This window comes from Pelecanus crispus, chromosome 3 (genome assembly GCF_030463565.1).
Source record: "Pelecanus crispus isolate bPelCri1 chromosome 3, bPelCri1.pri, whole genome shotgun sequence".
Taxonomy (NCBI): Eukaryota; Metazoa; Chordata; class Aves; order Pelecaniformes; family Pelecanidae; genus Pelecanus; species Pelecanus crispus.
In genome coordinates, this window is record NC_134645.1 from 81,496,454 (window position 1) to 81,524,257 (window position 27,804).

At 38.0% G+C, this 27,804-nt stretch overlaps 1 protein-coding gene across 1 annotated transcript in view; it reads left to right on the forward strand.

Moving 5' to 3' along the window:
• PDSS2 (decaprenyl diphosphate synthase subunit 2) overlaps positions 1-27,804 on the forward strand; it is a 122,808-nt gene that overhangs the window by 64,360 nt on the left and 30,644 nt on the right. Inside the window, exon 3 of the mRNA XM_075708148.1 lies at positions 14,508-14,706. Within this exon, the coding sequence (XP_075564263.1) occupies positions 14,508-14,706 (199 nt within the window). The remainder of the gene's footprint in view (positions 1-14,507; positions 14,707-27,804) is intronic.

Here is a 27,804-nt window from a genome sequence, read left to right on the forward strand (position 1 = left end):
GTTACTGCACCTTAACTTTCAGCTACATTGAATACAATTATAGACAAACTCTTCAGAGATATTTCAGAGAAATACTTGGAGTGATAAGTCATGCTGGTGGTCTCTGCATAGTTGACAGTACACAGTAATGGGAATTTCTGTTATGTTGGTTCAAACAGTCTCCTATGGTCATTGCAAATAAGATCATAGCCATGCTTCAAAGTCTTAGAGGGCTGAGAAATAACTAATATAAAGTAAGAGGAAAGTATGGTCATAAAATTGTTAGTAGCCTGTTTCTTCCATTTACCTGCAAGTGAGACCTTTTATTTCCCTTCATATCCTTGCACTTGGTTTTAGTGCAAGTATTTAAGTATTTTGGTTAAATAGAACACAGAATAGTCAAAACAATTTTTAAACCATGATGTGACGTTTGTTATGGAATAGATGCATGAGATATGATTGGAGGATACTTGTCAAGGCCCTATAGAGCAAACCTGGGTAATCCTGGATGGATGGGCAACCTGGGTGGTGCCTAGTTGTTCCATAAGCAGTCTGGCTGACACATGCTGCCATCATAAGGGAAGGAATCTTGATCATTTCCGTAACAAAATATGTTATTTTTTTCCATCATCATGTTCCTTTTGATTTCTGCTTTGGTGACGGCACTGTCATCCAATCCACAAATTAATCCTTTAGTTCATACCTCATCTTTTGAGTTTTTTCATCAACATACCTTGTTCAGTTCTAAGTCTTACTGTCTTTCCTTGCATCATGGTATCCTACCATCCCTTTTTTTCCAAGGCTGTGCTACAGCAGCTGTTGCCAAAGCTTTTGATCACCTCCTGTTTTGCCTTTTTTAGACTCCTGTTTACAATAGCTGCAACTTGTTTACTTCAGTAAGCCAAAAAGAAGACCTTTATGCTAGCTCCGTTTTAAACTCTTCTTTTGGCTTGCTCTTCTTCCACTCCATCAGGTTCAAATGTCTTATTTATACCTTCAGTTTTTTAAAATGTAGTACTGCTGGCTTGAGGAAACAGTGGTGGTTCTATTGTTTCTAGACCACTGGTAGACGGGCAGAGGTGGGCTTGCTTGTGATCAGCTTTCTTGGAACTGGCCACTGGTTTTCCATTTTTGAATCAAGATTAGAGAATTTAAACCTCCTCTAAATTGTCTGGAAACTTAGCATGAGAATAACTATATAAAACTTGTGCGTAATGTTTGCTGTGTTCTGCTTAGACTTTTAAATTAGCCTGATGCCCTTTGGATTTTATAATGAGTCAGGGGCTTGTGTTTGTTTCACGTTGCACAGGTTTGATATTTGTTTCATATTTGCTGGTGTCTGCCTGCAAAAATGCCACCTTGTTGGGGTTAGTAGTTTTGTCAGTAATAAAATGAACTGTACAAATGGCAGGCAGTAGAACGAACTTGATGCAAAATACTGTTATTGATAGAAAACTGTTTACTGTATTTAGTTGTCAGCATAGCTGTTCAGTTACCATAGACTTGCATTGCCTGGAATTAATGGAATTCTTTTTAGTTTTGCAGGCTTGGTTTTTTTTTTTTTTAACACCCTATTAAATAAAACGTGCTTTTTATCTATCAAACAAAACATGTTTTTTATCTATCAAACAGTTGCAAAACACAGATAAGATTTGTTGACTAGTTTAACTAGGAAATTACCTAGGTGGGATTCCCAAACTGGAGATGTGCTGTTAACACTGCTCCACGTTCTTTGGCCACCGACTAAGCATTCAGTGAAGATGCAGGAAGTCCAGGTATGGCTCCCTCAAGTATTTGAAAGGATGCAAATATCCAGTACTCCTCTGTCTGAATTTTCAGAAAAAAATCCTCTTCACAGAGGGATATAGGACACCTAGGTCAGGAATGCCTAGGTATGTAATGTCATTTCCCTTCCAGTAACTTTGTGGAGCAGAAACTGGAGTCCAGGTGTCCCACCTTTCTCTCGCGTAATCTCCTGGAGACTGACTGACTTCTTTCAGTCTTTTGCCGTCTGGCTGAATGAATAATACAGCATTTTGTGTAACAGCAGAATAGCTCAGCAGGAGTGGCCGTGGAAGGAGATGTAAGGATATCCTGGCCTTGTGAGCCGGGTGGCTGCCTGATGCGAGATCCAGATTTCTGAGTGATGCTCTGCATGCTTCAGTAGAGGAGCTTGGACTGAAAAGCTGGTTCTCTGCAGTCATGTTTGTCAGGTGGCACGTCCACTGCTGAAGTCCTCCCTCCCTCTTGCAGTTTTTTGACTTCCAAATGCTGGCTGTCTGGGGGACAGTCTGGGGGACATCTGCATGTTGCTAAGCGGTAAACGTATCCTTGCTTGTGCTGACAAACATTCACATTTGCCCCATTACATCCTTTCACCCACATACCTTCTATCAACACAGAAGGGCAGGAAAATGAATGTCTCCAACAGTCATTGCATATTGAAGTCAACATACGCAGCTGGGTAGAAAGGTACTCTAAATCATATCTTATAGGTGTTTGCTCGGAGATGGCGCTCTAGTTATTTGAGACAACCATTTTTCCAACTTGCTGTGAAAGATGAGTTGCCTTTTGGACACTTTCCATGCTGTTAAAGCAGCAAATTGAAGCACAGATGAGAAAGTTCAAAGCCAAGGATGAAAGTTCAGTTTCAACTTTTAGTTTTATGACTTTTGTCACTTTGTGTCACAACCTAACTGTTGTTTTTGCTTAGTGTTATTGATTAATTAATTAATACTGAGTTTGCTCATTTAAAATAGGCTATCTTTCTTCATGGCAAATGACAGTGAATTTAATTCTTTTTAGTATCTTGTGTTAGATAATAGTTGAAAGAATAATAGATTCGAGGGACCTTTGATCCACCATTACCGTAAAATAAAAATACAACTTTTTTTTTTTTCCCTATGACCATAATGATTTTAACCTTGTGTACTAATTTGAATGGGCTTGTGGGGGCAGAGTCTTAAATGAGACACAAATGAAGGAAAAATTGCTAATGCTGCCACTGTATATCTAATGAGCACTGTGTAATAAACCATAACCTCTTCAACATTTCTGCGGAAAATGGTGTGATTATTTTGGATGGCTGGCCCTTTGTGTATGGCTCATTACCATCTGGCATAATGTGTATTGATATAGCCTGTAATTGTCAACTCTTATTTGACATGCTGCCTTTAATAAATGTGACTTGCATGGCTAGAACCCCCTAATGGTTATATGGAAAACTGTAATTAAAGAAAATATGTATACTTAGGTAAAATACACACCCTTATATACATAAAATAATTTTGTAGATGGTCTTTGTTTTCCTTTATCTCCTGTTCTTTGTGGGAATACTTGCATGTATTCCCAGGTTAGTACAGCGCCAAACACATTGCATTACCAGTGTGGATACCTAAATGTGTGAAGACAGACATGAATCCTGAATGTAGGTTGTTTCCTCTTGCAGAACTTGCTTAAAATAAATTTTGAAATGTTTGTTCTCTATGTGCAGTAAGATAGAATTAAACTCAATATACCTGTAGTTCCCAGCCTGCTGGTGGCTTTAGATGCTCCCGCACTGGGAATGGCAGGTAACTGTAATGGGCAAAGTGGCTCTGGTTCTGATGTGTCTCCTGAATAAGGTGGCCGAAATAAATGCATTTGGAAATCCCAATGCTGAAAGCATCTATACTTCCTTAAAAGAAAATGGGCTGCTGGCCAATAGTAAGTTTTCAGATACAGGGACAACATTAACTGCTGCCAAATCTAAGTCTTTTGTTTATTTTCTGAAAAGTTTCCTTCCCGTGGCTTTATGGTTCATGAATAACTGAGACACACCATTTTGCTAGTCAGATTGGCTTGCAATACAAAACAGACCATAGGATTTCCCCCACTTTAATCAGCTTTAATATTTGCGCCTAAGTGGGTTTTCATCAGCTGTTGTCTTCAATTTTGCTAGTGTTGGAGAGTCCATCATTACTCTTTGTAATAGATTTTGGAAAGTGCCTTCACCTGGATCTTATTTTATCTTTGCTTGATAATCTTGAGTATTTTCTTCTCTTGAATTTGTTTTCTATAGTGTAGATACTTAAACCTTCTTGAAATGGCTGTGACCAAGTCAATCTACAGATTGAATAGCAGCCTTCTCTTTACATTAAACAGATTTAGTTTCTTGCTTTGTATGTTTTCTGTTACTCTGATTGTTAGTGTAACTCTCTTTTAAACTTTTTTCTCCTTTCCCAAATTCTCCCTGACTGAAGTTTCCCAGTAATGATTTTTACTGGCATTGGAAACCCAGGGTTGACAGAAACACTGCTTTTGCTAGTACTCTCCCCTTAAATCATCAATGGATCCTGTTAGCCTTTTTGACCACAGTAGTATCCTATATCTTAGCTGATTGTCTGGGATGATGTGTTCCTTCACCCTCCTTCCACCCTTTTCCAAACCTTGAGTGTTTTCTTCCCCAGAGAGTCCCTTGTCCTGTATGTATATGGTCTGCTTTCTGTAATTCTAGCTCAGATCTTTTGATTGATTGATTTTTTTTTTTTCTCAGTGCATATTTTCACTTGAGTAAAACATATTGAACCAGCTCAGTTGACTGTATTGAGGATGATTCATTCTCTTTGCTGTTTATCAGCTATGTCATTGCTTTTCTGTTGCCTTCCCTCCTGAGTGCAAGGTCTCTGGACCTACTAACTATAAAATCTTAACCACCACTGCTGTTCATGAGCATTATCATTCACTAGTGGGCTAGAAGATATTTATACCTGGTTGTATAAATATATTGCTTAAAAATATAACAGGCTTTCTAAAATCCCTTGCTTTTGTGGTGTTATGTTTATGCCCACCCTTACCTCTTGGGCCAACGCAGTTCTTCGTGTCTTTGAGGGTTTTTTAGTATATCCTTTTTAAATTGCCTTTGCTCAGCTTCCTGTCCATCTCTGTATTTTCTTGTTCGTTCCTTTATCAGTTTTCTTTCTCCTAGTTTCTCTGATTTACATTTGTTGCTATCAGTTTTCCAGTTTGTTTGAGCTAGAGAGGGAGGGAATTCTATCTGGTTTGGCTTTGTCTAAGCCATGGGTTTTTGGCTTTTTGTTTTGGTTTTCATCAGCTTAGTCTTTTTAACTGGGGAATTGTGGCTTTTTGGTCATATAGCAAAATATTCTTGAATAGTTTCCAAAGACTATTCACATTTTTCTGTTTAATTTATCTAACTGATTCAGCTTGTTTTATTGTTGAAAATATCGCTTACGTATAATATTATATACTTATGAATATTATATGTCATTTTTATAATGAATGTTTTTGTATACTGCTGTGGTTTTGATTATGTTGTTTTCATGTAACAAATGTATTGAGATCATGTTCACTTATACCTAAATTTTTAGTTCTGATATGACGTCTTCGTAGCAAATTGAAGTTTCAATAGAGAATTCAAGTTGAATACATTTCTTGAGCTAGGAAATTTCCTTTTAGAAATTCAAGATAGTGACAATACATTATATTGCTGATACACATTATTCAAAGTAAATTCTTATGTAATATCTGCATCTTTGTTTACATAATAAGTAGCTCTTTAAAGAAGTAAACATCTTAGCTTTTGTTATGACTTGATGTTGTATTTGATATGGTCTACATTGCTGTTCATATAATCTATAGCAGACACCAACTAGAATTTCAAGTTGTCTTTTATTAGAAGTTTAAGTCTTGATAATTGCCTTATAAAAAGACAATATTGCATTTGACAGCTTTACTTCATTTTGGAAATGTGAATCTTCCCATTGGGATAGCCAGTGATTTTTAAATGGGAATTATGGTATGTGATTTTAATAATGCCAAATTTTAATAAATGTGAAAATATGCTTATAAATTAGTAGCTCTAATTTTTATTACTGATTTCTTAGCGTCAGTGTTCAAGTAATCCAAGAAATCTATTTTTCCAGGTATCTTGTTATTTATTTTTTTTTTTTTACATCTTCAGGTGAATACTCTTGTTTTATTTTGGTTTGATTTGTTAAGCCATAAAACCTAAACTGTAAAGCCAGCTTTTTTTAACAATATTTATGTAAATACTGGTTCATGTCTAGAATCTACTTTTTCTTCCCTAGCAGTGTAGAAAGGGTCTCTAAGAAAAGGAAAAGTAAATTGATGTGTCTCTTTTTAACACTTTCTAGTGCATATGAAATCTGTAATAACTAAAATAGGACGTGAAGCTATTTAAGTTTCTCGTATCCTTGTCTAGGGGGCTTAAAAACGTGGCTAGGCTTGCTACCATGTCTCGCGTCTGGTTTGAGCAATGCAAATGTTCTTTGAATACCCTTCCTTTGCAAAACGTCCTTTGTATCCTTCTTGCTATAAAAGCCCTAATGTGACAAGGACTGTCTTTATGGAGGGTGTACCTGGATTCCTCCTCAGCTGGGTTGTTACTGGTTTTCTGGATCTTACAATGCTTAGATACTGCTTACTGTGCAGGCTTCCTCTTGATTTTCTCTTCTTTTGGTCCCAGCCTGCATGTGTGCCTCCAAGTCCTGGAAAAAATCAGTTTGACCTATCAGTGCTGGTGGTATTCTTCTGCTGGCTTCTCTCATTAACACTTTCTTTTTTAAACTGAACATGGAGTAGTGATTCTTACCAGATCTTTTTCTAGATTCTCTCACCTGCTTCCCAGAATTGACGCTTTTGCTTCCAGGCTGGCAATATTTTTTTTTCTTTTAGCTTGTGCATTTTGAAAGGGGAATTGCTGTGATGGTGCCATCCAGCACAAGAAAAATGTGCTGTGCTGTAGGTTGTGATCACTGTTACTTTGGTGGCCACTGATGCCAAATACAGGAGTAAGCCAGACAGAGCCTTCAGACTCTTAAGTACACCAGTTAGGGCTTCATTTTGCTGGGAGATGATGATGCAAATGTGGATCACTTGCAGTCAGGTGCAGGCAGCTGTCTCTAAGGCTTGAGGGCTCCTAGGTACACTGTAATGAGACAGAGGTGGCCGTCTTTGCACATCAGTGGCCCTAGTTCAGAAATGATACAAATTGGTTAAGTTGCATGTTGCTGTCCGGAGTACAAAGGGAGAAATGGTTGTTCTGTGGTAGACCTAAATTAATTATCAATGAAGTCAAGACTGTCAAAACCCTTCTTCATAATTCCTGCATTAAGAGGAAGAACAGGAGCCTGACTTCAAGTGCCCCTCTCCCCCCGCTGCCCACCACTCACAACACTTAGGGAAACTGGCTTGCCAAATTCAAGTGAACGTCTGCCCCCTAAAAATCAGAAAAAATTTTCAAATCCTGTAATGGGCTGAGGGAAGAGCTTACGAAGACAAATTAGGGAGAAAAGAAATTAAGCAATATTCAGTGGGGGGGGAGATACAGAATGAAAATGTAAGGTATTTTCAAGAATAAAGAAGGAAAAATACATGAAGGAGTATAGGTAGAAGTTTTACTTCAAAAACTTCGTGATGCTAGAAAGGGATGAAAGAGGTAAGATATGTAGCCAGTTTAAAAATAGGTTGATTGACAGGAATGCAATTAAACAGCATACTCAATAAACTTTGTAGAATTGATGTCTTTCAATTTCAATTATCCCTCAGGTGGAAGATGGCCCTACAGTAGCTTAGTGACCAAGATAAGAGGAACCGCAGCAGTCTTAGTCGCTGACATTGTTAGAGGATAGCAGTGGGTAGATATTTTCTGCTGGATACAGATACATGAGTCATGGTCATGCAATGAATATTTGGTGCTGTGCTCATCTGCTGCTTTATCCTGAACATTTTTCCTGTTAGTGAAACCACAGCACCTGCCATACATGTTGACTGGTTTAAAGACTTCCCCCCCGCCCTTTAGTTTCTTGTAAAAGAGACTATACACCGAGGATGAAAACGAGAATTTCCTGATGCTATTTGTTACTCACTATACATTGTTCCTTTAATCATGGTTTTATTACCATGATGATGATCTGGATGAGGGGATTGAGTGCACCCTCAGTAAGTTTGCAGATGACATCAAACTGGGTGGGAGTGTTGATCTGCTCGAGGGTAGGAAGGCCCTGCAGAGGGATCTGGACAGGCTGGATCGATGGGCCGAGGCCAACTGTATGAGGTTCAACAAGGCCAAGTGCCGGGTCCTGCACTTGCGTCACAACAACCCCATGCAACGTTACAGGCTTGGGGAAGAGTGGCTGGAAAGCTGCCTGGCCAAAAAGGACCTGGGGGTGTTGGTGGACAGCCAGCTGAACATGAGCCAGCAGTGTGCCCAGGTGGCCAAGAAGGCCAACAGCAAACTTGGCTTGTATCAGGAACAGTGTGGCCAGCAGGAGCAGGGAGGTGATTGTTCCCCTGTACTCGGCGCTGGTGAGGCCGCACCTGGAATACTGTGTCCAGTTTTGGGCCCCTCAGTACAAGAAGGACATTGAGGTGCTGGAATGTGTCCAGGGAAGGGCAACGAGGCTGGTAAAGGGTCTGGAGCACAGGTCTTATGAGGAGCGGCTGAGGGAACTGGGGTTGTTTAGCCTGGAGAAGAGGAGGCTGAGGGGAGACCTTATCGCTTTCTCCAACTACCTGAAAGGAGGGTGTAGTGAGGTGGGTGTTGGTCTCTTCTCCCAAGTAGTTAGCGATAGGACGAGAGGAAATGGGCTCAAGCTGCGCCAGGGGAAGTTTAGGTTGGAAATTAGGAAAAATTTCTTCATGGAAAGGGTGGTCAAGCATTGGAACAGGCTGCCCAGAGAGGTGGTGGAGTCACCATCCCTGGAAGCGTTCAAAAAACGGGTAGACGTGGCACTTTGGGACATGGTTTAGTCTAGTCTACCCTTGACTGGTTTAGAGTGGACTTGGTAGTGTAGGTTAATGGTTGGACTGGATGATCTGAAAGGTCTTTTCCAACCTAAACGATTCTATGATTCTGTGTTTCTATGACATTGACTTTGTCAAGTGGATGGAAGAAAGAACTGTAAAAATCGCTGCCCTTTCTTGCTGTGTAACTAAGTGGGTTATCTTGGTGCAGCACAATGACCAGAGCATACAGGTTGAATTTGAATTTAGTGTATGCACCTTCTTGTCTTTACAAAAGTTTTTCTTTCTGTTTATTGGTCGGAAAGAAAAGTAAAATCACATACCAAGTTCTGCCCAAATACATTGTGCTTAAGATTATTACTTTAATTCTTTAGTTAATGCTTTTTCATATGTAATTTTCTACTGAAGAACTATTTCATTTTTCAGATCACAGATGTATATCTAGATTATTATAGTTGTCACTAAACTGGAATAGATGCTGGTATTTTTTAATGTATTTATTTTTTTAAAAAATCCTGAATGTAAGGGTATTCATCCAAATTAATCCTTTGTGTTTTGAAGGGAAGCTATTGGGTTGACAATCACAGAGAAAATGTTCAAATCTTGGGTGTATACTGCTAGTCACTTTAATTCAAAGGTTCAATGATAAGGGTTATTAAAGAATTTATGATTTATCCTTTTCATTGTCTTTGCTCATTGCAGTTGCTTTCATTGCTGAAAATTTTAGAATATGGATTTTAGTGGCTAATGTATGTCTGTGGTCCATTTCTGTGAAATATTATGCCTACTGTTAACATTTTAAATTATTAAATGGTTCTTTGCATAGCCTATCATCCTTTCAGAGGACCAGTGTGTTTCTGACGGTTAGCTGATAATGAAAGGTAAACTGACTCAAGTTTTCCTGCTGTTACTGAGAGCTTGAGTTTCCATCGCAAATACTGCAGAGGAGTTTTTAAGCTGAAGTACTTTTTCGTTCACAGCAATACAACTGAGCTATTTAATGTTTCTGTTTCATCATATGTTTTGCAAAATGCTATTATTTCTTCTTAGAGTAGGGCTTGAAATTAGGTACTGAAGTCACCTATAAGAACTCTTAAAGAGATTGTACTGGCTAATGTTTCATAGCTGCAAGCCTTTAAAGATAATACAAACAACAAAGAGGGTATTCAGGATGACAGGAAGGGATGCTGCAAAATTGATTTTAAAAAGTTGCATAGGAAATCTTCTATCAAAACCTATTTTGTCTCTGCAGAACTTTGTTTCAACATTTTGTCAAGCCCCCTTGCCATTTCATATAGTTTTGCGTAGGCTGTAAAGTTTGTGTTGAAATCTGCATGAGATGTTCATTTCTGTAATAAGACCATTAGTAATGGTGATACTGTGATGAGGCAGACTTCCAGGCATACAAATAGGAAATTTTAATCCAAAACAAAATTGTGAAATGCATTTTTTTTGAGATAGAAGCATATTTACAAAGTTTCTCCATGAGTTAGTTATTTTTCTCTGTGGATGTGGTGTCTGTGTGAGTGTGGGATTTCTACAAAACCTCTGTTCCTTCCTTTGGTGTCACAGCAGCAGGATGTTGCAGCTACTGCATTAGTTTATAACGGCAGATATAAAAGATTTCTTGAAGTCTGCTCAGCAGTTTATCAAAGTTCACCAAAACATACTTGAATGTCAGTGATCTGTGGGACTTCACTGGGGGAGGGGAGCAAAGAGGAGGAATAGAAATTGCACTTGTTTTTCTTGTTGCAGGATCTAATTGTCTATATAGCTTAATTTTGCATTTTTCTAGTATTTTCCTGCAAGCTGGTGTTTCACAGTCCTAGAGTCAGTATAGCTCCAATTGACCTTGCTGAAGTGGTTTTTTAATTACTTGTGAAGTTAGTGTTTCCTTTATACTTTCCATGATGACATTTGCAGCTTGAGTTGCTTATAACCTAAGGGATACTTTATAGTAAGCATTTTGCAGAGATTTAGGTTAGTTACACTGGTACTAAAAGTGCCAGAACAAGGAGTCAAAGCAGAAAAACAAGAGGCAACTTAACATACTGCTCCTTTTTACACACCACAGGCAAGAAAAGTCTGTGAATTAAGATGTTCATGAAGTAAAGAGAAAAAAGAAGAGAGCCAAGAACAAGTCTGAGGATCTTAACAAAGACTGGAAGATGGCGGGGGGAAACGTATTCACTGAAGTGGTAGATAGTATTGACTTGAAAGGGTAATGAGCCAATATGTTCTGTTGTCCTGTTTACAGAAACAGAGGTTGTGGAGTCTTCATCCTTGGAGATATTGCAAGCTGCCTGGACATGGTCCTGGGTGACTGTCTCTGGGTGGCCCTGCTTGAGCAGCACGGTTGGACCAGATGACCTCCAGAGGTGTCTTCCAACCTCAGCCATTCTGGTATTCTCTTAATTGAGGAGTGGAGGGAGAGCTGTGCTTCACAGTTAACTCTGTTTAAATAATGCATCTAACAGTGGAACTTGTACCTGTTTGACTGTGACCCATCAAAACTTCTTAGGTCCCCCAGGTACTGTCCAAGCCACTATACCACCCTCTTTGGGACAACCTTAGTGCATGGGGGTTGATTTTTGGAAAGTGGGGAAATAAAAGGAGATTAAGGGATGCATGGAGCTCAAAACAGTATTGTCTCTTGAAACATGGTGTCTGTAAGTGGAGTCTTGGGGGCAGTTGGTGGTGGTTTGCAGGGAGTTCTTCCTTCAGTGGTGAAGGCCATGAAAGACAGATGGAAGTATTTTGGTGTTTTGTGAAAAAGCGTTCCTTATGCTTAGCCTGCTTCCATTTAGAGACTTTGTGTATTTTAAAAATCTTGACTATTTTTTCAGTACTACCTGGCTGGGTAAGTAATTCTTGTGGCAACCACCTCTTTATTGTGTGAACATGGACTCTGGAGCGGGAACAGGATGGAAGTAGGAGGAGACTGTAATCCTGTTGCCCTGTTTTTTCCCCTTTTGTACTCTGTCATACGTTGTTGTTAGTCCAGCATTGCATAAACATTATTTTTTTGGTATTTTGGGATTAGCTGCTTTCAAATACAAAATTATTTAATCACTGAATTGTGCTTCAGATCAAGAAAGCTGTATATAGTGTTGCTTTAGCCATTCAATAGCAACTTAGTAACAGTGGGGAGATTTTTGTTGGATGTTTTACAGAGTCATGTCAAGAACCCTCCTGTATCTGTAGCAGCACTGTGGACTTCTTAGTTGCGCCTGGGTATTATGGGGGTTATCACAAAAAAAATTAAGAAATCTATTGCCTGGGATTTCTGCAATAGCTTTGGTTCTTATATTTTTAGTTTGCTAGCGAGAGAGGGTGGAAGAGCGGTGTATAAGATCAGAATTGGATGCAGATTATCTGCCTAATATGGTTCTCGTTAGCACAAATAATATGAATACCGTTTAGAGAACAAACGGATTACAGAAAAAGAAATGAAAACATCCAGATCCCGAGCATTTGGAAAGCATGACACTGATGTATTTGTGTAACCTTTTCATGAAGAGCGATGCTGAAGTCAAAGAGGGGATTTTGATTTCCTTCATTAAAAGCTTATTAAAAGAAGAAATAGGACAGTCATTGTTTTGCTTCAATAGTTGGGGGTCACAGAGGCGGGCCTGATCTCCTCAGGATATTAATGCCTGCTTTCAGCTGGGGCAAATGAGCCGTCACTTGAGTTAGCTGCAGCTTTATGTGCTCGTCACTAGGGATCCCCATATGTCCTGGGATCTGCGGCAGTCGGAAATGGCAGAGCTCGGCAGCAGGGAGCAGAGGGCTCTCATTGCTATTCATAACAGGTAGCTTGGCTCAATCTGCCCACAGCAAGTCTGTTTAATGTTGATCAGCTGTCCATCTGATAAACCGAATTGATATGGACATTTCCTCCAAGGGCTACCCTGACAATGACAGCAGGAGCATCGGGATGTCTTGTTAGTCTTTTTCTCCGAGCTTGAAATTTTATTAACCCTTTGTTAGAGCCGAGCCAAGCATGATTACAATACTGCGGCTGTAGGTTGTGTGAGTTTCTCCCTCGCCTCTTTGAAAAAACAGCATCAACCTTCTATTTTGTTCTCTATATGGAGAATGGCTAGCTGGTTTGTTTTCAGATTGTTTTTCTCTGCATGGAGCAAAAATTATGAATTGTAAAGGCAGCTTTTAAAACAGCTTAGGTTTTTTGTGTGTGACAAAATACATTGGGAACCTCTGTTTATCCTCTCCCCCCAACTCATCTACCTTTTGCATGCCTGCCCAGGCTGTGTGGCTCTACCAGCTCTTCTTGCTTGCTAATTGGCATGGATCACTGGCCTGACACAGCGGGGCTGCTGGGGCTCTTCTCAGGTCAGATATATTTGGGGCAGAAGGTTACTTTAGATTATATTGTTTGGGGTGGGTGCAGCACATCTGCACTGGACTGTCCAGAGGAAACAGTACGCATTTACTCAGTTCTGTGCCGGTATTGATGCAGAATCTAACCTGAGCATGTAGCAGCAGGTATATACGTATGTGGATGTATGGAGCAGTTTGGTTAGTCAATGAATCAGTGCTTGGCCACTTTTGAATAAGCACAGGGAGCATAACATGCCTTTGTACCAGGTTGCAATTTAATTTGAACTTCAAGGCCTTTTAGTCATCTGTCTAGTTGAGGGCATGCATTGTGTTTTTGCTCATATGTGAAGTCTCCATGACATAAAGGGAACTGCTGGAGTCAGAAAAGATGTGAATGTGCTGAAGATTTCGTTTAAGGGGGGCGGGGGCTGTGTGCATCTAGGTTTGCAGCATTAAGAGGATGCTCCAGTGCGTTGCTCTGTTCCCCCCTCCCCTTGTCCCTGCTCAGTTATTATGTCTGTTCATTGCCCTGTTGTAGTTCTGAGCTAAGGTGACATCTCTGGGCTCCTTGGAGTGACAGTCACTAACAATTGGGGGCTACAGGGTTGAATTGCGGGAGGAGGGGAGGAGAGGGCTGTGCTAATGACTCTTTTCATGCCTTTTCCAAAAAAATGAAAAAAATAGAGGGCAAGCCTCTCGCAGGGATTTGAAACCCCTAAATTCAGAATGTAGCACACTGTGTGTGGAATAAGAAGTGATTTGTAAGCCTATCCAAATAAAATTGGGTCTGCCCCTTTGCTGGATAATCATCTTTGCTTCTTCTGACTAAAACAACCAGTGAAATATCATTAGTACACAGTTCTAAGATGTTCAGCTGTTTTTCCTCTCCCCCCTACGCCCTTCCCTCTTGGTATTATTGAACTGCAAGGCATCCTGTTATTACTCTAACTCTAATTTGAGTAGTCATTGACTGCAGCATTCTTAAGGTGTTTGGATCGGCTTGCTCGCGACTCCCCTGCTGATACATTCTTTGTTCCTTCCCATCAGTATTTTCTGCTTGGCATTTTCTTCATGTCAGTGTCCCTCAAGCTTCTAGAAGACAAAAAAAAAAGCACCATGAGGACTCTATTGATTACTTTCCTTTTTTTTTTTTTTTTCTGCAAAAGAATTCAAAGAAAGGACAACGTTCCTCCAAATGGAACCTGTGGTACCCGCAGTTTACCTGGAAATACATAGGGGCCTGATGTGATACTTCTCTCTGCTTAACACTTCCCAGTTGTGGCTTCTAGAAGTAAATAGAAGAGCTGCACAATAATTAATAAAATACCTGTTTGGTACATAGTACTGTGGGTTTTTTCCCCTAAGAATCTATATTTTTATTCATGGTGTCAAAAATAATTCTACTTTTTCTTTGCTTTCAGTCAACGAAGTCTGGCCGAGATTACAGAACTGATCCACACTGCCTTTCTGGTGCATCGTGGCATAGTAAATATTGGTGAGCTCAAGTCGTGCGATGGCCCGCTGAAGGATATGCAGTTTGGAAATAAAATGGCTGTTTTGAGTGGAGATTTTCTTCTAGCAAATGCTTGCACAAGCCTTGCGCAGTTGCAGAATACCAAGGTAAAAAGAAAAAAATTATTCTACTGCCAGAGCAAGTAACTATTAGTGAGTCTTCGGAAAAAGAGGTCCTTTAAAAAATCAGCAGTTATGATATGTATGTATATATGGAGCATCCTTTAAAAATCAGCATACTTACATTGTAGCTGTAGATAGATTGGCAGGCTGCTGCTGCTGTGAACATGTTCATCACTGTCCTATAGAATTACTGTGGTGAGGCCTTTAGTGTACATTCTGAAGCAGTGTAGCCATAGGTAGTAATGGATGAGTGGTTAATTTGGTGAATTTACCGTATGTGCAGTGGCATCCTCCTGACATGTGGGATTACACCACCTCTGGCAGACTGCCAGCTGAAGACGTGTTTGGTTTGTTATTTTGTTTTACCTTGTGCTTTGTGAAAGGTTTGTCTGTCTTGGGGAATTCTTGGGGGAAAAGGCTTCATTTCTTTGTCTACACAGCGCTCAGGTGACTTTTTACTCTTAATGAAATTATTTTGTTAGGCATTTGGACGCCCCTGAGTATTGGATTACCCTATTAACGCGGATGTACTGGCTTCTGAAGAGCAGCTACAATCCAGCTGGCTCAGCCACACCGTTTGAAACTTTACAGGGAAATGTTTTTCATGACAAACAAATTGTATATATGTATGATCTTAGAAAATGAGACTGATGAAGACCTTAAGACTGCATAGTTGGTGGTTCTTTTCCCCAGACAGGATCAGCTATGCCAAATCATTCTTGACACATTTGTCTAGCCTGTTCTTAAAACCTCCTGGTGTGGAGAGAGATTTCTGGGTTTCCCTGCACCAGTCTAGTGTAACACGTAACTACGTGTATGGCTGAAGAGCTTAGTGTGCCATTCCAGAACAATTCTTCTTTGCAGGGGTACTTTTTATATGTCTGAAGATCGCTGAAGATCATAATGTAAAATAAATGTTTGTCATGCATGCAATTGTCAATAATCAATATAGTTTTAATCCTGAGCTTAAGGAGTCTATTGTTTTTAGATTCTCATGCTGAAGCTCCTCGTGATGGTAGTTGAATATTTCTGTACTGCTTTGATCATAAGTGTGACAGTTTCTCTCAAAAGTGGTGTCATTTGGTAACATAGAGCTGAGATTCAAGAGAAGAGACAGAAAATTAGATGTCAATCTGCTGGAATAGTGGGTTAAGCCATTATGGTGATAACTGGTAGTAAGTATTAAAAAAAAGTTTTAAATAGTGCAAAATTTTAGTCATACCATAACCAAAATGGGGTGCAATTGATTTTACTAATTATTGTTGATTTGTATCCATTCATTTTTTTTAGTACTTAGTAAGATTCTCAAGACAGACCAAAGGATTCAACCCTACATCAATTTTTTGTTTCAACATAAGAAGAATCTTTTATAAAATGTAGCACCTATTACTTTGCATTTAGTACATCATTCAGTATTGCAGCAGCAATGTATAATCCCTGAAGACTTGCCAGAAAACAAGCCTACAGTGAAATGAAGCACAAGTGCAAAGAAATACTTTTTTTTTTTTTAAAAGCAATCATTATACTGCATGTCGGAAAATTCTGCCAAAACATTTTAGCACTTTTTTTCATTTTTCTGACATCTAAATACTTTCATAGCTTCTACATACGATAAGTGGGATGCCATTATGGAAACTGATTGACTTAGTAAATTATTCTTTTTCATACGTCTAACCCTACTGGTGAAGTTAGAAAAATTGAAGTACAAGCTATAGAAATCTCTTGACAGGTGCAATGATTTAAACATACTGTATTTATTCTTTTGTAAATGATGAATTTTCAAATCTGGCATCTGTTTTTCAGCAGTGTGAAATAACTGTGACTTTTTTCCTTCATAATGTTTTGTTTTCTTTGATGTACAAAGTAAAATCACAGTACCACTTTTTTGCTGGCGTTTTTTTGGTAGCTCAGCAAATTGGCTAATGAAATGAGCAGCATTGTATTGTATGTGGTACTGACCATGGTAGGCTGTAACCTTTATAGACATGCATAGCTATTGTATAGACTAGAATTTAAACTAAAGGGGTTTTTGACATTAACTGAAACCACTGGTACCAAGATAATTTTATTGTGCTGTTAAACTCTTGTCTAAGCTTGTGTATGATGCATTTATCTCTGTGCTTCTCTCGGGGCTGACAATTAGATGTGAAATTCTGTAGTCATAATGAAATGCAGAGCTATTTTATAATTGCCAAGGGTAAAATTAGCAAAGTCAATTATTTTCCCTTAGGCTTTTCCCTGTAGATATTAAAAGGCTGCAAGGTAATTGCCTTAGGTAACACTTTGATTTTTAAATAACATTAAATATAGGAATTGTTGTTGTTAATTCGTAGTAATTTTCCTCTTCTTGCTACTGTTGTAGAATATAACTGTAATGATGTTAACAAGATTCAAGGCTAAGGGTTTGTGTTTTTTTGGGGTTTCTTTTAAACTAATGCTCATACTTCTTGTATGTTTGCTGAAGTTATGCAGAAGAAGGATTTGGGGGGGGGGGGTTGGTTTTGTGGTTGGTTTTTTTTTTAAATATCTGAGTTACAAGGACTCAAGATTTCTTGAAATGTCAATTAGGGAACCTCCTGTAAGATAAATTCTGCTGTTGTGCTATTATAAAATAATCTAAAATTTTGTTTTTTGAACACACATGATAATTCAGAAGAAAGCATTCTCATTTTCTACTTCGTGAAATTGAGACATTAATTACAATTACAAAGTTGGTATTGACTGAAGCTTAGAGAAAAGTATTGAAGGTCAGATGCAACTGCATGCTACATTTTTGTAGTCATGGCAAAGTTCTACATTTATTCAGATAATAAAAACTTTCAAATGAACAGTAATTTCTTAAAAAAACTTTTACAGCTACAAAGCATTAGATTGATCAGATCACATCTATTTACAATTCTTTTGTACATTCATGTTAACTTTTTAATCACCTTATATAAACTATCCTTTTTTTTTTTTGTCTACTTTGTATTTTGGATGGTGGCTTTTCTTGGCTTGCTGATTGCGGTGATAAATTATGCTGTTGATTGAAGATAATATGGATACAACCTTACTTCAGAATTCCATCCTGTAGTAGATTGGACATTGCTAATCCATGGATTTTAGAACAGAATTGAGCCCCAAGAGGAATTGGGTTGGGGTCTTTTAGCAGTTGGTGTACCAGCAGGTGGTATAGGAATGGTGAACCTTTGACAAGGAAGGGCATGGTTGTTTTTTGCTACTTAAATAACAACACAGTAATGCCTGGTAATGTGCGGCTTTATTGGATTGGGGTGTGCTTATATGGGATGGTGGGGTTATTTTGATAGGTTTTCTCATTTCAAGGGTGCAGTGTTTTGATCCTAGGACTGTGATACAATATTTGTAAAAGTCATCGTAAACACGTAGATGTGGGAGAGATGGAAAAGTAAATGATGTTTGCCTAACAAAATGAGGTACCTCCCAACTATCTTGTGGGATATGTGACCCTATGCAGTTTTAAATAAATATGTGAATAAATTATTAAGAAGTATAAAAGGATATGTTTAAGGGTTGGTTATTTGTTGCCATGTGAAGCTAATATATCTTTAACATTCATTATCTCGCTTTGCCTAGCGAAGGATGTGGGGATGAAACTGCTAACAGCAAGTTTTGTTGCATGGAAATGCTTCTTTGACTCTGGTAGCAAAAAGTGTTACTTTTGTCTTTGATTTCTGCTTAAGTAACCTTCACTTCTTGTAATATTTTTAGGGTGGCGTTCAGATGCAAACATAGCAAAAGTAACAAGCGTTAATTGGCATTTTTGTCACCTGTCAGCCAGATACGTGGTATGGACATTTTAACACAAGTGATGTGTGAATATTGGCCATGATATTATCAAATAATGTGCTTTTTCAGGGTATGTCACAGATAAGTTGGAAGAAACCTGTTGCAGCATCAAAGCTGGAGCTTCCTAGAGCATCTGAATCATCAGTTGTCTTATGAAACTATGGAGAGGGTGCATAAAAGATGTAATTGTGACCAGTTTTGATCCTCCCACACTCTGAAGACAGTGATGCATAAAACTTCAGAAGGATGAAACAATGTATTTTAGTGCAATGCCTACTGTAATGTGCTGATGACTAAAGAAAATGATAAAATAATCTGTAAATTAATTGCTTGCAACTCCATAAGCTGATAGGAAGGCATCCCTTTGTATTTAAAAAAAAAAACAAACCAACCAACGAGCCAAAACCAAACCACCAAAACCCAATATATCCAAAACAAAAAAGCCCCCCCAAAAGAAAAGGAAAAGAAAAGGGGGGGGGGGGGGGGGCGGAAAGAAAGAAAAAAAAAAAAAGAGAGAGAGAAAAGCCTAGCCCAAAAACCTGAAATACATGTAATGGTGGTGTTCTCCATAGTTCTTACTGAAATCTTAAGAATTACTCTATTTTTCCCACTATAATTCAGTGAGCTCATGTTGGAATGATTAAACTGTTCGCACTTCAAAATCTACAACCTGAAATCTTTGAATTGAATTTGAGAATCTTGTCTGTAAATGCAGAGCTCTGCCAGAAGACCACATTACAGAGCATTGTTTTATTAAGCATTATTTGTTCATAAATAAACAGTAGCACAGGTGTAGTATTTATATAGTGGATGCATTTCCTTATGTTAAGTTTATGTATTCCTAAAGGCATAAATGTGTTGTTGACAAAATAGGCTTTTTTTTTTTTTTGCATAAACAACAAGTTATTCATGTACGTCTTCCTATTGCAACAATCTGAATGTACACTGTGCTTCATAAAATAACTGCTTATCTTGAACTATGGTTTCTACTTTTGTAGCATCAGTTGTGGTCCTGTGGGGAAGGCTCAGTTTTGAACTTGAGCAACTTGGTTCCTTGCTGACCAGGGAAGGATATGGAGAGTGTCCCATTTCTGGAATTATGCCAGTTGGTCTTTCGATGTAAATTGATGTTTTTGAGAATTGACAAACAAGTCAGCTAGCATCTACAATTATAATTTTTAAATGTCCTTTAAGAAAGGTAGTACTTGTATCAGGCTTTTTCTTTTCCTGAATAATGTCAAGAGAAAAACATAAACTTTTCAAAAAATATTTTTTAAGTATTAAAACAGTGGAAAATCATGGATTGGCTAAGGAAATGATTCCGAGGATCAGTGGCAGTTTTCTGGTCCTCTCTTCAAAACTGAAAACTTGTTCTAAAGAACACGAAGAGTGCATACCATCAAGAATCCTGTAAGAAGTATCCTTTTTAAAAGGAAATGTGTTGCTGCCTACATAAAGGCAGCCATTAGCAGTCACTGACTGCCTGACTGTCTAAATTACGGTCCCTCAGAACAGCACTTTTCATTTTGTTTGAGGTGAGTAGAAGGCGCTTGTTGGTAAATGTAGTTGTGAGATGAGTTATTTTCAGAGAAATGAAAGTTATTTTGAAAGACCTGTTTTTCATTGTTTTCTCTGGTGGAAAATCTTAACCATGAATACGCTAAGTATATTTACATTATATTTTACATAAAATAAGCAAAGACCCTTAACCTGAATTTTCCTTCTGAGATTCAGTAGCTGCATTGATCAGAGAAGGCAGGATGAAAAAGTCATGGAGGAGAGGTATGAACCAGAAGTAAAGTGTTTGCTCCCAGTTACAGCATTAATATGGAAAACTGAAGCTGACAATAAAACTGTTTTCAAATCATGTATATATTTTTAATTGTTCTTAACTCTTCACCTCTGCTCACTTATCTACTTCCTTTTTCTTCCCTGATACAAGCTGCTGTTAGAGATGAATACCTTAAAAATGAGCAGCTCACGGAGCAGCTAGGTGACACTGGGGTATGAACTTGGTAAGAAACAGAGATCAGATTGGATTAAGAGACTCAAGTTATAAAGTTTGATAGTGAAGTTGAGTTCTTGAGAGAAAAAAAATTAAGAAAAACAACAGTCAAAATTTTTTCTCGAAAGCAGGATAAAGAGCTTTTCTGAAGTACGTTGTCATGTCTGGCTTGCTGTACCTTCCCCTGAGGCACTGTTTGATGGAGATGTACTGGACTAGATAGGGAGTAGGATAGTATCTGTATTGCTGCACATTTTTATTCTAATTTAGTATTTTAGAGTGCCACAGGGGTGTGTCTCAAAACCAGACACTACTGAAAAAATACAGTTAAGTTTAAAGACCTCTGAACTGATTTATGGAAAAGTATGCTTAAGGAACACTGTTTTATCTGGGAAATGGGGGACAAGAAAACCAAAGAAGAATTGTAATGTTTTTGAACCTTTAACCTAATACAGGATGGCATAAGACAACATAGCCATCATGATTGCATTATTACAGAATAGACCTCTTCTTTGGGCAACCCTAAATGAGCAGTTCTGTATTTAAAATATTGAGATACATACTCAATATTGGCATACAACTTAGCATAGATTTTATTGGAGAATGCAAACACGCTGTCAGTACTGAGAAATACATCATTATGATTCATACGTAATTATGAATCAATTCTTAAGAAAACTGTTATTTGTTTTAGTAACTATTTTTAGGGTGCACTAAAACTTACTAATGTGCATCCACTTCTGAGAGGTAGATTTGGTTTTAGTTTACCTTAAAGTAAAACGTAAAAGAGATTGTAATTCAAACAAACTTTATGCCCATTTAGTGGACATGTATTGTTTTTTCTGCCCGATGTTCTCAAAGACTGGAATTTTAATAAGATTTCTTTACTAAAGTTTTGTTGACAGTCATGTGAAGTTCCTTTGGTAGTAAAAAGGCACTCTCTGCAATAGTCTTAAAAAGTATTTAAGCATTAGGGGAAAAAAAATCCTGCGTGTTAGAGATAAAAGATGAAAATCTATCGGAATCAGTAATTGCTAATCAAATTTTTTCTATGCTACTGCCTTAAACCTTTTGTCTAGCATTCCTGCTGTCATTAGAGGTAACAGTTCTTGTGATGATGATGATAAAATTGTAGAATGATGCTAGTGAATCTCCTAATCACTGCATTGTGCTCTTCCCATTACGGCTTTTCGTGCTTGTCAGTGGAACAGTTCCTTAGCAAAAGGAATAAATAACTCCCGAGCAAATAAAACATTTGGTTTTCTGAATCTTTTACAGATCTTTTTTTTTTCCTATTTCACTTTTGCTATCTATGACTGGTAATATAAATAACTATTTGCAAAATTTCATTACCTTAATGGCTGCATTTATATGTTTGAAAAGTAATCTTTTGGAGAAGTTAGGTGACATCCAGGTGTGGATTAGGTGACACAGCTTATTAACTGAATTGAAATTATAAATATTAGACTTAATCTGTAATTGTGGTAGTTGGTTAGAAACAGTCTGGTTTTTGATCTGTAAGAGTTCTATTGCATTGCAGTAAATGTCGGTTCTGAGATTACAACCGCTTAACTTTGTTTTGATTCCTAATCAGTGCATTCCTCAAATAGGTCTATCCTTTACCTTAGTGGCCTTTTGCACCTGTACTGGTTTTTAAAGCTAATGCTTATGTTAAGCTTTCCCAAAGCTAGACTCCACTGGGGTTAGTATAGGTCTGTATTGAAAGAGTTTATTTTTCTGTGGTTCTCGGCCATGGCAGTGCTGGAAAATTTTATGTTTAGATTTCAGTCTGTTTTCTGTCCTCCCACTTCTGCAAGAAAAAATAGTTTTAAAAAAAGAAAAGAGAGTGCTTTCTGCCACTTCCCTTATGGACACGTATGACTTGTAACCAGTGCCTTGTAGCAGAATGAATGTTGCAGAACATGGAAGGACTGAGATTGAGATTGATATCAAAATACGTAGTCATAGGTATCACTGTGAATCATCAAGTCTAAGATTGAAGCTCTTTCCCAAAAATATGCCACAAGAATATTTTGAAAGCACTGAGGCATGGAGCTATCAAGAACAGAATTGTGAGTGTTTGAGATTCTGTCTCAATGCTGTGATGACTGAGCAAGTAACAGTCTCAGGAAAAAGTTATTCACTCAGTTCTGATGAATTTTCAATAGAATATTAAAGATTTTCATACTGGTTTGCACAAAGTCTGTTTAGTGTTCTTGCCTCTGAATCGTCTTACTAACAATCTCCTCAACTTGCATCTGAATTTGTCTTCCTCATAGTAGCAATTGGACACGTCTTTCTGCTTCTCTGGTCTGCCCAGCAGACCAAAGTCAATGTTTACTGCTTGAGTTCCTGAACCAAATACCTGTCATTATTCCAGATAAATATTGTCCTCCCCAGTGGTAAAGCACACAGCTACTTCTAACACCTATTTAAGTAGGTTTTTTTGTGATAGAACTACTGTATGCCTCGTTCTAATTAACAGAATGGTCTGGAAAATACTGATATGCTATCTATACATGAAAGAGAGAGGGCTTTTCAGAGATGACTCTTGAACATCAATGAAGAAGAAAGTGAAAACTAATTTGAAGAAACTGAAAAAAAGCTGATTTTGTTGAGAGGAAAGTCAGAGGTCATCCAAGATCTCAAGATAATTGTGGTACCTGGGAAATGTGTTCTGGATAGTTGGGGTAGCAGTGTCTGCCCCTCTGTTGTTTGCTACCTTAATATATGACACTGAATTGGCAGCTGTCTAGTGGTGAAGACAAATGGTTTAGGAGTCAAAAATATTTGCATGCTTTGATATGCATATATATACACATATACATATCATGTGTGTGTATATATAAATCAATTTAATTGAATGTTAAGGCCAAATTATGGAATAAAGGTTCTTACATTTTTTTTAAAAAAGGCAAAACCCACCACTTTTCAAAGAAGAAATTGCCTTTTGAAGATTTGAGCCACTTTTTAATGTTTGCCTATGTTTGATATTTCCTTAACTGCTAACAAGAAACTGTATCCAAGATGTTGATCTTTGCCAGAATATGTAGGAAATGGATATTCAAAAGGAAACAAAATTTATTCTAAGAAATTGAAGTAATGAAAACTTGTGGGTGTGTGATGTTTTATTCTGCATGAGATGCACACTGTGAGAAAGGACTCTCAAGAGCCAGCAGTTCTGCTGCTTCGTTCACCACCTACTTAGAATAGGTATTCCCACTGTCTGGGTTTCTTAAAGCAGAGATGTTCATTACAGCTCTTTCACAGCCATGAATAATCATCATGGGGGAATTCATTGCTAAATAGCTTTAGCTCATACACAAATTATAAAATGAAAATGGATTTTCATAAAGTTGCGGAAGGTGATGTCCTCCATGAGTGATATTTGCGATGCCAACTTCATTCTTTTTATAGCTGAAGCAGTGGAAGAGCACAAGTTCTGTTTTCTTGGCTTTAAAGTCTGTTTCTTAAACTTACTAAGATTCATATTGAGAGTGCATAGTAGGATAAAAAGCAATCAAATCTTTCTGGTGAAATACTGTCTAAACAGTATTATCTCAAAGAGTCTTTTTTTGAGCGAGGACTTAATAGATATTAACATCCATCTTTGAGTGGGTGGGATCTTAGGATGTATTTGGTTCTAGAGGCAGACTTTCATGACAAGAAAGTTAATAAACAATTTTGCAGAAGGACTGGAGATCACAGTGATTAGTATATAGTCAGCTGTCCACCTGGAATACAACTTCAACAGAGAATACACTTTTTAAAAGCGAAAGTAGATTTTTGTGATGATTCAGTTGCAATTCAAAGCTGTTAGCAATAGTGATAAGAATCTAAAAATTGTCTGTATGGCCTTTCTTAGTCTCCCAACAACTTAACTATTTGTAGAAGGGAAATCTGTTCCCAGTACAATCAGTAAACTTAATTCTTCCCTAAGAGAGTATTTGGCACCAGCTTTGTAGGCTTGGCTTTATTATTTCAAAGAGGAGAAAAGTTGTTATTACTGGTGCTGCAGATGTGAGTATGCAAAATCAGCTGTGGTCCTCCTCCACCAGCTGCTGGTATGACAGAATGGTTGAGGTTGGAAGGGACCTCTTTGAGATCATCTAGTCCAAACCCCCTACTCAAGCAGGGTCAGCTAGAGCAGGTTGCCCAGGACCATGTCCAGATGGCTTTTGAATATCTCCACAGATGGAGACTTCACAACCCCTTTGGGGAACCTGTTCCATTGTTTGATGCCCTCACAGTAAAGTGTTTTCATGTGTCCAGATGGAATTTCATGTTTTAATTTGTGCCCATTGCCTCATCCTGTCAGTGGGCACCGCTGAGAAGAATTTGGCTCCCTCTTCTTCATTCCTTCCCAGCAGGTGTTTATACACATTGTACTACTAGGAGAGGTTAAAAATATACGTCTTGTAAATAGGGCAATAGATTATGTATCCTCCCCTCTTTTTGCACTGCAGTAAAGCTCATCTTTAAAATGAACCTTCCCAGGGTCAAATTTTTAGTAAAAGTGCCTTTACATCTGGAGTGCCTTCAGTGCAATAATATAGTATAGTGCACAAAATTATAGCAATTATGTAGATGAGTTAATTGTATTTTTAAGCAAAACACTGAGGTATTTGACATCTTGTTGGCTAGCAAGAAGAGTGAATCTTTGGATGGACTGGAACTGGTGGTTAATATTAGTGTTTTGAAATTCAGCAGCATTTCACTTGGAGTGAGCATCTGATTGCTGCTACTCCTGGTACAGGGGGCTGTTGATTTGCTAGTTTAACAAACATCTGCAGCTTCGTTTAGTTGATTCCATCTGTCAGATGCTAAATGATATTACTTCTAATTCATGTTTATTCAGATACAGTCTATGCAGAATAGTTAATACCACCTGCAGGTATAATTTCTGTCAAGTTGGAGCTGATCAGATTTTTTTTTATTCAGTTTAATCCGCAATTTATTTGTGAACATATATATCCCAGTTCAGCGGTCATCTGCACCAGCATGACTGGAAATAGTGTAGCCATGCTCTCCTGCATCATTTATTGATGAGGATTTTGTAGTTACAGAGCCCTGTAGTCACGATACCTTCTTTTTTCACTGTTTTATATAAAAGAAAGACATGCAATGAAATCATCCTGTCCAAAAGGGTCAGGCTGAAGAAATCACATACTTCTGTAACCTGAGTCACTCATCAACAGTTGGTCGAGTGCTTCAGTGCAAGGATTGGCTGCATTGGAGCTACAAAGATATTAATACACTGTGTAAGGTACCATGTGAAGGTAAAGAAAGGAAAATGGTATTTCTTCTGTTGGTTATGTTATTGTTAAGGAAAATGACTGAATTATGCACTAAAAGTCTTTATACTAGTGAAGACCCCTTCTGTGGATGGTGTTGCATCAGCATAAAAAGGGTAACTTAACACTGTTGAAAATCCTTAAGATAGACAGACCTTAAGGTAGGTGTTTGACAATACTAACAATATTCAAATTGCTGCTGGTTATTTTAAAGTTTTTTGGTTTTGGGGTTTTTTTTAAAGTTTAAGGTTTTTGATGTCTAGGAAGTACCTTTTTATCAAGTAGTGAGTTTGGGTGATGTGTTTACATTACATATTGTGTTTTGCTGCTAATTCATCATTAACAGGGTGAAGAAAACCATAAATGTGTTTTCCAAGAGCATTTAAAACTTGCTAGAAAGCAAATCACTGTGAGAAGTCCTTTCTGTGTGTTTCAACTAAGGGTAGGACAGCTTCATAAAAATAATAAAGCTCAAGATGATTTCAAATAGTAAATCCAATAAGATCCAATAAACATTACATTAAAAAAAAAATCTGTAGACTGGCACACTTAGTTACCTGTATGACTAATGATGTTTGAGGAGATTACCAGGAAAGAAAATTAAATTCCACTGTTCTTGGAACTCCTTCGAGTTTTTGCTCCCTTTTTTTTTTTTTAGGTATTATTGAACAATGAAAATCCTATTTCAGCTGTTTACTGAGTTTTGTCTTTAGCTTCCTACTGTTGCAATGTTCCTGTGTCAAATGCAGGAGAATATTTAATTTTAATAACATTCCGTGGAATTTTTAAGTGTGGAAATATTTCCAAAATTTAACACTTTTTGGGGGTGGGGAGGGAGTCAAATGCAAGTTGAAGGAACTTGTATCTGTATATTTCATGTTCTGTGACTAATTTGCTTCTTTACTTGTATGGAGAAGTCTTGCTATGTTTTCAGATCTACGCGTCAGCAGCAAGGAGTAAGGTCTGTCATAGCACATGTGTGAGGAAAGGATATTGTTTCAAGACCAGCAGCCCAAAGAGACAGAAAGAGAAAGACTAAGAAAGGAATTAATTACTTGTGGTCCTTCTTGAAAGGAATTTGGCAAAGCTAAAGTTGTTTGTCAAATAGAAATCGGGAAGGATGAGGAACAAAGATATATCCATTGCTGTGTTCTTCCTAGTGCTGTTTCCTGTCTTCCTGCAAGAGCTTCATCCTTTCCCTGATGTTCCCCTTGGAAATATCCAGTAGAGTCTGGTGAGACACTGTATTACTACTCTGAAATAGAGTGGTCTGTGTAATCAATTCCATTTTGGCTGCTGAATTTAAAATAAAACCACCACACATTGAATCGAGCTCAAATTCATTCCTTTTTTTTAAACTAGGATGAAAAACAGGAAAAAATACATATGCAGTGTTATGTGGCAGTGAACTTTAACAAAATATTTCAAAGACAAGTAAAGGGAACAAAGTGCTTGAGTTGCTAAACTGGTGGCAGCAACGTCGTCTTTTCATCCAGGGTGTTTAGAAATCTTGTGAAGGATGAGTGGGACCCAGAATCCATTCTTTATACTGTGCTTGAAGGAGTCTGAATCGTATCTTCTAACTTTGAAGAAAGTGTTCTACCAAAATGTCTTATACTCTGCGATTTCCCTGCAGTCCTTCTAGCTTTAAAATTTCACTTTAATTAAAATACATGGCTGTTTTTTATAGACAGAGCTGGATTTCCCAGGGTGGTCAACTGCAGGCAAGAACCAGGCTGCTGTACCCATGACAGCGAATGCATGGCCCTATTCTGTGTCATTGTGTGCACAGAATGTTTTGGGAGTTCTGAACCCTGAATTATCTTATAAATGGGTTCTGAGTAAACTACCTGAAAGAGTTGGACTGAATTCAGGGGAAGGAGTGAGGAAATTCAATGTGTGGACGGTTGAGCATCCTGACTGATTTTCTGAACCGCTAAGAAAATTACTACTGCTTTGTTTTATTTCTTCAATATT